The sequence below is a fragment of the Zingiber officinale genome, chromosome 4A (assembly GCF_018446385.1).
Source record: "Zingiber officinale cultivar Zhangliang chromosome 4A, Zo_v1.1, whole genome shotgun sequence".
NCBI classification, from domain to species: domain Eukaryota; kingdom Viridiplantae; phylum Streptophyta; class Magnoliopsida; order Zingiberales; family Zingiberaceae; genus Zingiber; species Zingiber officinale.
Genome location: NC_055992.1, coordinates 58,395,075 through 58,410,670, shown reverse-complemented (window position 1 = coordinate 58,410,670; position 15,596 = coordinate 58,395,075). Strand labels below are relative to the sequence as shown.

At 37.3% G+C, this 15,596-nt stretch overlaps 1 protein-coding gene across 1 annotated transcript; it reads left to right on the top strand.

Moving 5' to 3' along the window:
• Positions 1-8,818: 8,818 nt before the first annotated feature.
• On the top strand, positions 8,819-9,298 carry LOC121972413. Its single transcript, XM_042524085.1, has 2 exons — positions 8,819-9,067; positions 9,179-9,298. The coding sequence occupies exons 1-2, from the start codon at positions 8,819-8,821 to the stop codon at positions 9,296-9,298; spliced, it is 369 nt and encodes a 122-aa protein (XP_042380019.1).
• The last annotated feature ends 6,298 nt before the right edge of the window (positions 9,299-15,596 follow it).

The window sequence follows — 15,596 nt, the reverse complement described above, 5'->3', positions numbered from 1 at the left end:
CACTAAATATAGAGGAACCATGGATAAAATATACACTAATAAGGTTTTCAAATTCAGACTCACATAGCTTAGCTTTAATACCTCCGCTTCTTGATTCCATATCCCAACTTAAGGTGTCCGTTATAAATCCATTGGGTCGTATTGGAAACAACATCCAACTCTGTTCAAGCCTGGACTACAACAAGGGTGCATCACAACAATCCAAAGGAACACTTAACACAATTGATTTGATAAGAAGAAATCAAGGAGGCAAAAACATACTGACAGATACCGAGATCGATCACGGTTGCTAACAACTCATTCCCTTCCCTTGACGGTGACACTACAGCGCAACAAGGCTGAGATCAGTCGCAGCGTCAATGAGTTGGGCTGACAACAGAGGTGCCTGGCAACGACGAAGCTAATGCTCACCGCTGGCATAGGAAGATCGCGTAGAGGAATCTTGGTGACCGTCGTGCGCAAGGACAGCCCGGCTATCGTCGTGTGTAGAGATGACTCGATGATGGCCAATCGGTGGGGTGAGATGCGACAACGACCTCGGACCAGGGAGAGATCGCCGGTTGTGGCTTGGCGGAGAAGAAGACCGACGATGGCTGGGAGAGAAGAGAACCGACAGAGGAGGAGGGAGCGATGTCGGGCGACGGTGAGGAGGAAAAGGGGAAGCTCGACGCCGCAGGGGAGGGGAAGCTAGGGCACGACCAAGGGCAAGGGGTTTGGCGTCGAGAGCTTAGGGGAGGAGCTATTTATATTTAGAACTTAGGTTTCGATAAATCAAGACCTAAGTTTATTCCTCAATCAACTCCTATCTTTGGGTATTCCAAACAGGCTTTCCTCGAGCCTATGAATGCATCCCCTCAAAATACACCGCACGAGCTCCGATTAATTCCAGAAAAATTTCTAAAAATTCTATTAAGGCTATTAGCTCATTAAACCTTATTATTTAATTACTATTTTATTCAGTATTTTACAGTTTTTGCTTCCCTGGTTTTGTTTATACTTGCAACTAAAGCAACACATTTCTCGGCCGGACGTGAGTTTACCTGTTCATGTAATTCAAACTCTGCAAATAATTCATCTAACTTAATGGAAGAGAGATCCTTGGAAAACTTGTAAGCGTCTACCGTGGATGCCCACAAGGTATTCCTTGGAAAAGCGTTTAAGGCATACCTCAAGATGTCCCGGTTCTCTACTTTTTATCCGATTGCATGTAGACCGTTGAGTAGAACTTGTATCCAGGCATGAAGCTGGATAGCCGTCTCACCTTCCTGTATTTTAATATTATATAATTTATTAAATAATAAATCCCTCTTACTTACCTTGGTGTCGGACGTTCCTTCGTGAAGCTCGATCAACTTCTCCCAAAGTTCTTTGGCGCTTGTGAATGGGTTGACGCGGTTCAGCTCCTCCTTCATCAGTCCACATTGGAGGGTGCAGGCTGCTTTAGCATTGGCTTCTACCTTTTTGATAAGGGTTGCGTCCCAGTTTTCATACGATAGTGGCTTGCCGACGCCATCAGTTGGTATTTCCAGCCCGATTTTGACGATCACCCAGACTTCAAAGTGAGTCTGGAGATACGCCTCCATCCGGCCCTTCCATTATCTGAAATCATCTCCGGAAAAGAGCGGTGGGCGAGTAAAAAACTATGATTAGATACATTATTTTTGGGTTAATATGTGGTGTTCTTTATACATTTGCATATTTTAACCTTCAATTATAATCATATTTCTCAAACAAGGTCTTTATAAGTTTTGTGATGTTTTTTTTCCTTTTAATGCAAAATTTATTCCTCATTATGTGCATTTAGTTTTGTAGGGTACTAATGGACTCATGATTCAAGTGGAGGCTTGGTTCACCCAACCAAATGAAGAAGTGCAAAACCACATTTGGGCTTAACCGAGCCTAGATTCCACCTGACTTTAATTGAGCCCGACCCCAAGTTAGACCCTAGCTGAACCAAACCCTAGGTATAAAGGCTGGAATTTGGCACGGTGAACAGTGAGCTTGCCCTACTGTTCATCGTGCCAGTTTTCTTGACGGCGTGAACGCGGCTCCCTTCCTGCATCCAGATCTACAATTCAGCTTGTCTTCATCGGCGTGGAGGTTCTCAGCTTCCGGCGACCAACTTCCGATAGTCGTTCTTCATCAGCGAGTCGATTTCTAGGACGGAGTACTGTAGCTGGAATCACGTCTTCTTCCTCGGTTCCGGGGCGTTCCTCTGGGTTGAGTTCCCATTCCACTCCAGAGCTATCGGCGGCGTTCCTCTGGTGCTTTTGATCCATTTCCGGCAGCTCCCCATCCTTTGTGGTTCTTCGTCTAGCTCGCGATTCCAGCACCAGTGAATCCTGTGCGTAACAGTGAACAACTTCAAAATCTGGAACTCGCTGAAGATTTGTGAGCTGATTCAGATGAATTTGAGTTCGTTTTGAAGTTTGAGATAACCATTCCGACTTCTGTTGGAGAGTTCTCTGCAGATCCTTGTGCGACGGCAAGGAGAAGACAAATTTGATTTAAGATTTGAGTTGTAGGGATGTTAGGTTTCTTTGCAGTTTGTTTCTTAGCTTAGATTTTCTTGTTCTTGCACTTTTGTTTCTAAATTTGATAGTTCATAGCTTAGATTTGTTTGTAGCTTCATTTTTCTGCACAAATTTGTTCTTCGTAGTCTTGATCTTTTGTGTTCTATTTTGTGTTCTGCTTGGTTCGATAGTTTCTACTGCAATTTTGTTTAATCCATTTATTTGATGATAAGTAAGTTGTTAAATGAGGAATTAATTTCTAGTGTGCTTAGTTTGATGTAGTGTTGAGCTCTTATTAAGTTCTTGATTTGCAATGAGTTAAACTGAGTTTTCTGCACTTCAGTTTTCATTAGGTAAATCCACTTAGCTAAGTAGATTTAGGATTGCATTAATATCTGGTTGCTTAGAATTAAAACTCTAGTTTGCTTTGGTTGCATTTAGAATTCATAAGGTTTGGTTGTCGTAATTAGGTTGAATTCCATTTAGTGCAATTGTGTGTTAAATTTGTGAATTCCAGTTTGTTTTAAGTTAATTCTGCAGTAGGTATTGATTTTGTCAGCAAGATCAATTCTGTTCTCATTTTACATTTTGATCCCAAACCACTTTTCATAATTTGAAAACCCAAAAAGAGAGTGTTCCAAATCTGAGACAAACACATTGTTAGCATTATCCTTGAAAAATTTGACTTGGTCCTTATACTAAAAACATTTTCTTGTGTAGTTGTGGGTTTTCGATCATAACATTAATTTGGGAGCATATTTGTGACATACAATTTGGATAGCTACCAAATTTTAGCGTCGTTGTCGGGGAAAAGTTGCTAGAATTGTTTGTTTGTTTTGGATTGTGAATAATTTTCTTTTTCTCAACTTTAGTTTCACTAATTTTATTGACTATCTATTGAATTTTGATTGTTGATTTTCTTGCATGACTAGGTCTTCCTTTGCAACATTGCTTGAACTTGACCCCAAAGATTGAGAGAACCTTTTGGGCTTTAAGGAGACAAGCTAGATTAGTAAGAACTATTGAGAGCATAATTTCAGATATGGATAATCAGATAACAGAAGGCAATCGAACTATGAAAGAGCTTGCAACTCCAGATGTGGCTTATAAGTACTCATGCATCACATATCCAGATTTGGCAGGAGATTTTGAACTCAGATCAGGACTTATTCATTTTCTTCCCAAATTTCAAGGGTTATTAGGAGAAGATCCCAACCACCATCTACATGAATTCCATGTGGTTTGTTCGACCATGAAACCATAGGGGATTTTAGAAGAAGACATTAAGTTGATGGTCTTTCCATTCTCTTTGACGGGAGCAGCTAAAGACTGGTTATACTACCTTCTAGCTGGATACATCACAAGTTGGATTGATATGAAGAGAGCATTTTTGGAGAAATTTTTCCCAGCTTCTAGGACTACAACTATCTGAAAAAGCATTTGTGGTATTCAGCAAGTAGTGGGAGAGACTCTCTATGATTACTGGGAAAGATTCAAGAAGCTGTGTTTGAGTTGTCCACAACATCAGATTAGTGATCAGCTTCTTGTTCAGTATTTTTATGAGGGACTACTTCCTATGGATAGGAGCATGATTGATGCAGCAGCTGGAGGAGCTTTGGTGAATAAGACTCCAAATCAAGCAAGAGAACTTATTTTAAATATGGAGGAAAATTCACAGCAATTTGGAAGTAGAGCTCTTGGTACTAGAGTGGTTAATGAAGCTCAATTGGTCTCAACTGAGCAACAAGAAATCAAGAACAATTTGTAAGAATTGACTTCTCTAGTGAAGCAAATGGCATTACAAAATTCTTGTCACGTTTCAAATTTTCCTTTACCAATGATGAAATTGTGTGGAATTTGTTCAAGCCAAGATCACTCTTCAGATTTTTGTCCTAACTTACATCAAGATGAATCTATTGCAACAATATCAAGATCTCAATATCAATCACACAAATATGATCCCAATTCTTCAACTTACAATCCAGGATGGAGAGATCACCCTAATTTGAGGTATGAGAACACATTTTATCAACAACCACCACAAGGACAGATTCATCAGCCATTATTCCAGCATCAACAGAATCAACACCATTTTCAGAGTCATCCAGCAATTCATTCTCAGCAATATCAGCAGCTTCAGCAGCCATAATTTCAGCAAAATTTCATCCAAAATCAACAATTTCAACCATTCCAGAATTTCTAGCAGCCACATAATGTGATTCAGCCATCATTCCAGCACTTACAGAATCAACCAACAAGTTTCCAGCAGAATCAGCAACCTGTGCAGAATTTCCAGCAACCAAGTAATGCAAACCAGCACCAATTTCAGCTTGCACTGCCATCTTCTACAAGCTCGAGATCACTGCAATTTCAAAGCAATAACAGTTGCTCAAAAATAGTAGATAATTTGATGCAGCAAATGTTGCAACAGCAACAGCAAATGATGCAACAACAGCAGAGGACTGATACAACACTGTAAAATATTGAAAGGCAAATTGGGCAGCTAGCAGGTAACATTAATCAAATGCAGATCCAAGGATCTGGGCAATTGCCTTCAAAACCCACTCCAAATCCTAAGGGAAATGTGAGTGCATTAACTCTTCGAAGTGGAAAAATAACTTCAGATCCAATTCAGAATTTACATCCTGGTTTACAGCATAATTCCTCCTTTGACAGTAGCAGATTCAACTGCACAAAAATTCTAGAATTTTCCAGCAAATCCAGGGCAGACAGATTCGGCACAAAATGAGATTACTTGAACTGATCATCAACATTTTAATCACCCTGCAACTTCAAAACTTACACAATTTCATATTTCGGATTGGAGTTTAATCAAACAGCAGCTAGCCATTCAGCTTCAAATCCAGCACAGAATCTGGACAAAAATTTTAACCAGCAAGGAGTTGAGCCTTCCATTCTGTTACCTTTCCCTTGAAGAAGTACACAAACAAGAAAAGAGATGGAAGAAGAAAAGGCTAGAGAGTATCAAGATTTGGTGAAATTATTTAGCAAGGTTGAAGTGAATGTGCCATTGCTAACCATGATCAAACAAATTCTGAAATATGCCAAATTCCTCAAGGATCTTTGTGTGCATAAAAAGAAATTTGAGGGTAATTAATTGATTAGTATGGGGGAAAATGTCTCAGCACTACTTCAGCCAGTTCCTTAGAAATGTGAAGATCCAGGAGTTTTCACGGTTCCTTATGTTATAGGAGATTGTATTTTTGAGGATGCAATGTTAGATCTTGGAGCTTCTATTAATGTGATGCCTAAGTCAGTTTTTCAGTCATTGAGAATTCGACCTCTGCAACCTATAGGTGTAGTGATTCAGTTAGCTAACCGAAGTCAAGCACACCCAGCTGGAGTGATAGAAGATGTATTGGTAAAAGTGAGAGAGTTAATTTTTCCTGTAGATTTTTACATCTTAGATATGGAGGGTGACATGCTTGCAAACAGATCTCCACATATTCTTAGGCGTCCATTCTTGAAAACAGCTAGAACTAAGATTGATGTACATGTAAGAACTCTTTCCATGGAAATAGGAGACACAGTGGTTCGGTTTAGCATTTTTGAGGTTATGAAGCATCCAAGAGAGGATCATTCTATTCTTAGCTTGGACATCTCAGAGGAGCTGGATGGCATGGATTTCTTGTCAGATATTGATGCAGATTTGGATACTACTGATGTTGTTCAAGGTGATGAATTTGTTTCATTGTTGGAGGATGTCGTAGATATGGGAGCAGATGTCAGTTCAGAATTATGCGTAGGGGATTGTTTAGGAGAAGCATTACCCCTAGAATGGCCCAGAGAAGAAGAATTATGTGTAGGGGATTGTTTAGGAGAAGCTCTACCCCTGGGATCACCTTCGGTTGACTAGATACAGGAGGAGTTGAAGTCATTACCTCAACATTTGAAGTATGCCTATTTAGGAGAGAATCAACAACTACCTATCATCATAGCTCAGAATTTGAAACCAGATCAGGAGGAAAGATTGTTAGAGATTCTGAGACAACATAGGAAAGCTATTGGATGGACTCTGGTAGATATTCCTGGGATCAGTCCTTCTATTTGCATGCACAGGATTTATTTAGAGGAGGATGTGAAGCCAGTGAGACAGCCACAGAGACGACTTAACCCTTTGATCTTGGATGTGGTAAATAATGAGGTGACTAGACTCTTACAAGTCGGTATCATTTATTCGATTTCTGACAGTAAGTAAATGGGTAAGTCCTATCCATGTGGTTCCGAAGAAGTCAGGGGTGACGGTGGTAGCTAATGAAGAGAATGAACTAGTGCCCACGAGAGTAAAGAATTCTTTGAGAGTATGTGTGGACTACAGGAAACTGAACCAAGCAAGTTGAAAGGACCATTATCCTCTGCTTTTTATTGATCAGATGTTGGAGAGACTGGCAGGTAAATCACATTATTCTTCCTTGATGGTTACACTGGTTATTTTCAGATTTGCATCGACTCGGAGGACCAAGAGAAGACTACTTTCACCTGCCCTTTTGGTACATTCGCATATCGTCGGATGCCATTCGGACTATGCAACGCTCCAGGTACTTTTCAACGATGCATGGTGAGTATTTTTGATGATTTGTTAGAGCATTGCATGGAAGTATTCATGAATGATTTTTCTGTTTATGGCTCATCTTTTGATGCATGTTTGGAAAACTTGTCTCGAGTTTTGAGTAGATGTATCGATACAGATTTGGTTTTAAAATTTGAAAAGTGTCATTTTATGGTAGAGCATGGCATTGTTTTAGGTCATATAGTCTCTAGGAAGGGCATTGAAGTAGATCCTGCTAAAGTTAGCGCTATATCTTCTTTATCTTACCTCGCATGCGTGCGGGCTGTTAGAGCTTTTCTTGGCCATGCAGGATTCTACAAGAGATTTATTAGGGACTTCAGTAAGATTGCTCTGCCATTATCTCAGTTGCTTCAGAAGGATGTTATGTTTCATTTTGATCAGAGGAGTATAGAGGCTTTTGACAGATTGAAGGAGGCTCTTACTTCAACATCTATTATCAGACCCCCCAGACTGGTCCTTACCTTTTGAGTTGATGTGTGATGCTTCAGACTATGCAGTGGGAGCAGTACTGGCACAGAGAGTGGATGGAGCACCACATGTTATTTGCTACGCATCCAAGACCTTAGACTCAGCTCAAGCAAACTACACCACGACAGAAAAAGAGCTTCTTTCTATTGTTTTTGCTTTAGATAAGTTCAGATCATATTTACTTTGTTCTCATGTGATTGTGTTTTCTGATCATGCAGCTTTGAAATACCTCCTCAAGAAGCCTGATGCAAAGCCTAGGTTAATCAGATGGATGCTTCTTCAAGAATTTGACATAGAGATACGTGATAGGAGTGGGAAGGAGAATTTTGTTGCAGATCACTTGAGCAGGATTGAAGGAGACTTGGATCATACAGCTATTGATGATGATTTCAGGGATGAGCAGCTTTTACAGCTGCATGGTGAGTCACCATGGTATGTGGATCTAGTTAATTTCTTGGTAGCACATGTTTATCCCAAACAATTTTCAAAAGCTCAAAAAGATGAATTAAAAAGTGATTCAAAATTCTATGTTTGGGATGATTCTTATCTATGGAAATTTTACAGTGATCAGATCATTAGAAGATGTATTCCTGATTATGAGTTTCAGTCTGTCCTTACTTTTTGTCATTCTTCTGAGTGTGGAGGACATTTTGGATCACAAAGAACTGCTAGGAAAATTTTAGAATGTGGTTTGTACTGGCCTACCCTTTTTCGTGATGCTTATGCTTTTTATAGATCATGTGATAGGTCTCAACGAACTGGGAACATAGGACTTAGAAATGAAATGCCTCAACAATTCATTTTATTTTGTGAAGTTTTTGATGTTTGGGGTATTGACTTTATGAGTCCATTTCCTGTCTCTTTTGGATTTGCATATATTTTATTGGCAGTTGATTATGTTTCCAAATGCGTGGAGGTCATTCCCACTAGGACTGATGACTCTTCTGTTGTTGTTAGTTTTGTTAGGTCTCACATATTTTGCAGGTTTGGAGTACCCAGGGCAATCATAAGTGATCAAGGGTCTCATTTTTGCAACAGACACATGAAAGCTTTGCTTCATAAGTATGGGGTTATACACAAAGTTTCTACATCCTATCACCCTCAAACAAATGGGCAAGCGGAAGTGTCTAACAGGGAGGTAAAAGCAATTCTTGAAAAGACTGTGGGACTGGATAGAAAGGATTAGAGCAAAAGACTTGAAGATGCACTGTGGGCTTATAGGACTGCATTCAAGACCCCTATAGGAATGTCTCCGTACAGGATTGTGTATGGAAAAACTTGTCATCTACCTGTGGAGATTGAGCATAGGGCGTATTGGGCAGTCAAAGCATGTAATTTTGATAGCAACATGGTTGGAGAAGAGAGGAAATTGCAACTTCAAGAACTTGAAGAGATTAGGTTGGAAGCTTATGAGAACTCACGGATTTATAAAGAAAAGACGAAAAGATTTCATGATAAACAAATTGAGGTAAAGGAATTCCAAATTGGTGACAAAGTACTTTTATATTGATCTCGTCTCAAATTGATAAAAGGTAAGTTGAGATCTAGATGGGAAGGACCCTTTTGTGTTACTAACATTTTCTCTTATGGAGTGGTTGAGATTCAGGATATGTCTACTGGCCGAATTCTTAAAGTGAATGGACATAGGCTTAAGAAGTTCCATGAAGGAGTTAATGGATTGGTGGTGGAGGAAATGGTCCATATTGATGCCATCTACCCAAGCTAAAGGGGAGTTTTACTCTATCTTTTGTTTCTTTGAAAATGAATAAATGTTAGGTGCTATTAGTTTTCTTATTTCTTTAGGTAAGCTTTCAGTTTAAATCTGAATTTTCTCTTTGCATTAATAATTTCTTAGTTTCATCAGTGGTTTTTATATTTGCATAGTTATTATTTCGGATTTTAGGTTTTATGTTCATGGTAGTTATCATTTATTTGAGTTTGGTAGTCTTTGTTTAGGAATAAATGGTACTTCCTTCTTTTGACAATTCTTTATATCATTTTTAGAGATTTGGAAAGAAATGTTAAATTTGATTATCAAGTTTTAAGACTTTATGGCATGAATGAACTCTAGAATTGCATGAAGTTGATACTAGTATTGGATTCTTGATTGATGGAATGATATGATAACTTTTATCTACCTAGTGAGGGTTGAGCCTTTTTAAGTGATGCACTTGTAGCTTATTTCACTCTAGAACTTGTTTTAATCTGATTAATACCAATAGAGCAGTGTTGAGTCATTTTTATGAAATTTACTTCATTATCACATTGCCCTCACCTATTTTTGCTATTTTTCTTGTCATGAATATGCACATCTTTATTCTTTTCTCTTGCCTTATTTCTTTGGATGTGGTTACGTTGGATACTATGTGATGATTTCATTTTGACCGGGATGGACAAAAGATTGAGTGTGGGGGAGGTGTTTAGTTTTTGATTGAGTTTTTTTTTTGTTTTGGTGGAGAAAGTGAATAGCATAGTTGGAATTTTGTATCAGTTTTGTATCAAATTCAGGATGTAAGATCCAGATGAGTGGGAGTTTAGTTGAAATTTAAGAAAATGCTGACACAAATGGTATGCTACCTTTCATGGCACTTGCAAAACAAGAAAGGATAATTTCAGCATACATTCTAGACATAAATAAATGCCAGAACAGTGAGTTTTTGTAGCTACTGGGATTTGATCACAATGGGCTATAATGGAGAATTTAATTGGCGATTATTATTTCATCAATGAAGCACTTGAATGGAGTATAAATTACTTTGAGAAGTTGAAGGAAAGGATAGTAATTGGTACTTTAAATGAGGTAAAATGCCAGAAACAGAATTCAGAAACAAATGGAAACAATGTTGGTTGCTACTCGGAAAACCTAGAGGTTCCACTGTACAAAAATTTGTACAAAGGTCTGAACCTTTTCCTAGCTACCATGTGTTCTTTTAAATTAAATTTTGGATCGCCTGCGGAACTTAACACGTTTGATCCAAAACTTAATCTATTTGTTCTTTTAGGTTTTGACTTGGGTCTCCTGCGGAACTTAACACGTTCGACCCAAATCACCTTAAGTTATTAATTCCATTAAATATTAATTTCCATAATCGGTTCCCAGTACTGACGTGGCGAGGCACATGGCCTTCTTGGATATGGGAGCAACCACCACCGACTAGACAAAACCTTTTATAGAAAGTTAATATTTAATTTCCTAAAATAACTTTAGGTTAACCGAAAAAAACAATCAAATCACAAGGAAAAAATAAAACAAAAGAACACAACTTCGAAAAACATATTCGAAATACTAGAACGTAAGCCTCTTGTATTTGGTATTATTTCCATAAATAACTAGTATGATGCGGAAAGAAAAATTACTAGTTATACCTTTTAGAAAAATAACCTCTTGATCTTCTACCGTATTCCTCTTCTAACCTCGGACGTTGTGTGGGCAACGATCTTCCGAGATGAGAACCACCAAGCACCTTCTTCTTCCTTGCAAGTTTCGGCCATCAAAACTTCTTCTAGGATGAAGAGGTTCGGCCACCACCACCATGCTCCAAGGGATGCTAGAAACAAAGCTTTCTTTCTCTCCTTCTTTTTCTTCTTTTCTAAACTTGATCCGGCCACCATATGAGTCTCCACAAGAAGGATGAGGTTCGGCCATCAAAGAGAAGAAAGGAGGAGAGGATGGCCGGCCACACCAAGGAAGAAAAAGAGAGAGGAAAAATAATAGAGTTGTTCACCCATGAAGGCACCTCTACCCTCTCTTTTATAATCCTTGGCCTTGGCAAATAAGGAAATTTAAATAAAAATTTCCTTAATTCTTTTTCCATTGATAAGGAAAATTTATTTAATTAAAAATAATTTTTTTCTCATCAACAATGTGGCCGGCCACTTTAAACCAAGCAAGGGAAATTTAATTCAATCAAGAATTAAAACTTTCCTAATTTGTTTCCGGAAATTTTATAAAAAATTTCTCTAATAATTTTCCCTTCATGATGGTCAATAAAAAGGAAATTTTATAAATTAAAATATTTCTTTTAAACATGTGGATAAAAAGAAAGTTATCTTTAAAATCTCTTCCAATCTACAAATAAGGAAAGATATCTAATCTTTTCTTAATCCTTGTAGAAGCTTTATAAAAGAGATATTTAATTTTTAAACTCTCTTTTAAATCATGAACATGATTAAAAGGAAAGTTTTTACCAAAATTAAAATCAACCTTTTAATCTACAAATAAGGAAAGAGATTTAACTCTTCTCTTAATCTTTTGTAGAATCTTATAAAAGGAAAGATTTAAATTTTTAAACTCTCTTTTAAATCATGTTATCCACATGAGAAAAATTTAAAAAATAAAATTCCTTTTTATTTTAATAGGGCCGGCCACCTAAGCTTGAGTTCAAGCTAGGGCCGGCCACATGAATTCACCCATGAACCAAAACATGGCCGGCCCTAGCTTGGTCTCCAAGCTAGCTTGGCCGCCCCCCTATAGGATGGGTAAGAAGGTGGGTATAGGTGGGTATAGTACTCTATAATTAAGAGGCTATGATAGGGACCGAGAGGAGGAATTGATTTTGGTCTCCCGATAAAATTAAGCATCCCGTGTTCGTCCCGAACACACAACTTAATTTTATCAATAATAATTCATTCCACTAGAGAATTATTATTGAACTACCGCACCAATCCCAAATTACATTTTTGGGCTCCTTCTTATTATGAGTGTGTTAGTCTCCCTGTGTTTAAGATAACAAATGTCCACTAATTAAGTAAGTTACTGACAACTCACTTAATTAATATCTAGCTCCAAGAGTAGTACCACTCAACTTCATCGTCATGTCGGACTAAGTCCACCTGCAGGGTTTAACATGACAATCCTTTTGAGCTCCTCTTGGGGACATTCTCAACCTAGTATCTCTAGGACACAGTTTCCTTCTATAATCAACAACACACACTATAAGTGATATCATTTCCCAACTTATCGGGCTTATTGATTCATCGAACTAAATCTCACCCATTGACAAATTAAAGAAATAAATATCAAATATATGTGCTTGTTATTATATTAGGATTAAGAGCACACACTTCCATAATAACTGAGGTCTTTGTTTCTTTATAAAGTCAGTATAAAAGAAACGACCTCTAATGGTCCTACTCAATACACTCTAAGTGTACTAGTGTAATTATATAGTTAAGATAAACTAATACCTAATTACACTACGACCTTCAAATGGTTTGTTCCTTTCCATCTTGGTCGTGAGCTACTGTTTATAATTTATAAGGTACTGATAACATGATCCTCTGTGTGTGACACCACACACCATGTTATCTACAATATAAATTAATTGAACAACTACATTTATCACAAATGTAGACATTTGACCAATGTGATTCTTATTTCTAGATAAATGTTTATACCAAAAGCTAGGCTTTTAGTATACACTCTAACAAACAAGTGTGTGTAACTCTTTCATTATCATCCTTGAAAACCTTGGGAATGAATTGAAATTCTTTAATTTCCAGCAGCAATTTGTGTTTACTTCATTTCCATTCTTTACAAATGGATGGACAGAATTCTGAAGTGTCAAATTGCTGGAATTCTGAATTTGCAGTAACTTTCTAATTGATGCCACTTGCTGAGACAAGAAGGGAATTCAAGCTATCATTTGATTTAATGATTGTTAAGTTCTTTGGGAATAAATTGTTAAAGCTTGAAGTGAGGAAGCAATAACATCAGATGAGGATATCAAGTTATCAAGCTGAAATTCAGAATTTTGAGAGATAAATGCAGAACTATGAAATTCTGTGAAGTTGAAATTGAGAGCTGTTGGAGTGTCAAAAATTCAGAATTGATATTAAGGAAAGGAGAAGATTGAATGAAGATTTTTAATGTGAGATAACAAATGGAATGTTGGCATCAATAGCTTCTATCAAGATTCATTTCAATTACTAAAAAGTATGAAAGGGAAATGACAATTAATAGAACCTGAAAAGCTGAACTTGATTGAATGAGGAGAATTAAACTGAATTTGATTCAATTCAAGAAATGGAATTTCTGATTTGAAAGGGAACAATGAAAACAAGGGAATGTGGCTGAAATGACAGAAATGAACATAGAAGCAGTAATCCATGAGATGCAGAATTATGCAGAAATGAATTGGGCCTTTTGTGCCAATTTAGGAAGAGAATTGTCATGAGCTAGAACTGCTAAAACATGGAAAGTTATAGGTTATGCATTATGTAGGATCTTAAGAGACAAGATGAAGAAGTATGGAAATTTCTTGTGGCCGAACAATGACATATTGATACAAAATCCAGAATTTGAGAAGGAACTGAAATCTGTATTTTATTGCACAAATGGAGTTCTAGGCCATTAGTTCAATAAAAATTTGGAAACAAGCTACTAATTTAATATTGATAATGGTTATCCTTCCTCTCCAGAGTTTACAAAAATTTTAGATGAGAAATTGGATACCAAATAGGGAAGCAAAGCTGAAAATTGGAAATTGAACCAAATCTACAGCTTGGGTCCTTGATTGTTATTGCAGCAGAGGGAAATGAAATTCAAGTTGAATTTTTCATGCCAATACAGGGAAGGAATTAAGACTTTATGCCAGTCGAGTGCAGAAAAGAATTTTAAGAGGAAAGAAGTGTATATTTGCAAATGAAACTGAATTCTGACTATAATGCAGACCAGTTTTGTGCCAAAGTTAATTTGCTAATTTGTGCCAAAACTTATTGTCGTTCGAATCTGAAATGAATGGAACTTAAGCCATCTTGATTCAAAACTTAATGAACTTTCTTTCGAGGTTTACTAGCTAGGAAAACTTGGCTGAAATGAATTGAAACAGAATCAACAAATTAAAGGGCAGATTTATATTTCTATAGTGTCGAAGCTATAAATTATCAGAATTTCAATGTTTTGATCAGAAATGGATGTAATTCAGAGCATGTGGTGAACCAAGTCAGAGAAACTAAAGATTCGATGGGGAATTTGAAGAATCTGCAGCTAAGACTTTGCAGAATAGATTTTAATTGCTAATTGAAACAAGAGGAAGAGAGATTGATTTTGTAAATTGAGGGGGTGAAGAAAAAAATGTAAGGGCTATACAATCTGCACTGAAAATGCAGTGGGAATTAAAGGATGAGTGCAGATTGGAGTGCAGACAAAACCAAATCAGTAACAAGAAGCAGTGAAAAGATGAAATGCAGAATTTCTTGCTTGGCCGAAATTAAACATCACATAGCATTCTAGTTCCATGTCTTCCACCCCAAGTTGAAACTTGTCTTCTTCTTTGCTTGATCAGAATTGATTCCTTCATTTACATCTGAATTCGCTCTCCTTTCCAATGGTTGTAAATTTTCATGATTGTGCATCTTGATATCTGTGATGGAGGTAAAATTAGATGATAAGCAAGCTTATGGTATTGGATTTGCTATGAGTAGCTTGAGTGATCTCCACCTTTGCAAGATTTGAGACTAGGATGAGAGCCACTTTAAATTACCTTGTGAGGACTACAAATGCTATCATTTTCATTTTATTCATGATGGATGAAATTTACTAAGTGTTAAACCAAGTTAAGAATAGAGATCATGAATGTGCAAGTTTATGAAACTTGATAATTACATGTAACTTCCTTTCACTTTCTTTTGGACCTGATCAAGAATAGTTAGGAGAAGGAGGTACCATCTTAGTTGTTATTTTAGTTGGCTTACTTGCACGAGGCGTGCAAGAATAAGTGTGGGGGATTTGATAAGCTATGATTAGATACATTGTTTTTGGGTTAATATGTGATGTTTTTTATACATTTGCATATTTTAACCTTCAATTATCAAAGTGAGTCTGGAGATACGCCTCCATCTAGCCCTTCCAGTACCCGAAATCATCTTCGGAAAAGAGCAGTGGGCGAGTAGTGCTGAACCCTTCTTGGAAAGCCATTTAGATCTAGCACAAGGAAAACGAATGAAAAGAATGTCTCAGGACTTGATCCTGGATTAGCAGTATGGTATAAAAATAAGAGTAAATTACATTCTCAAGTGGTGTT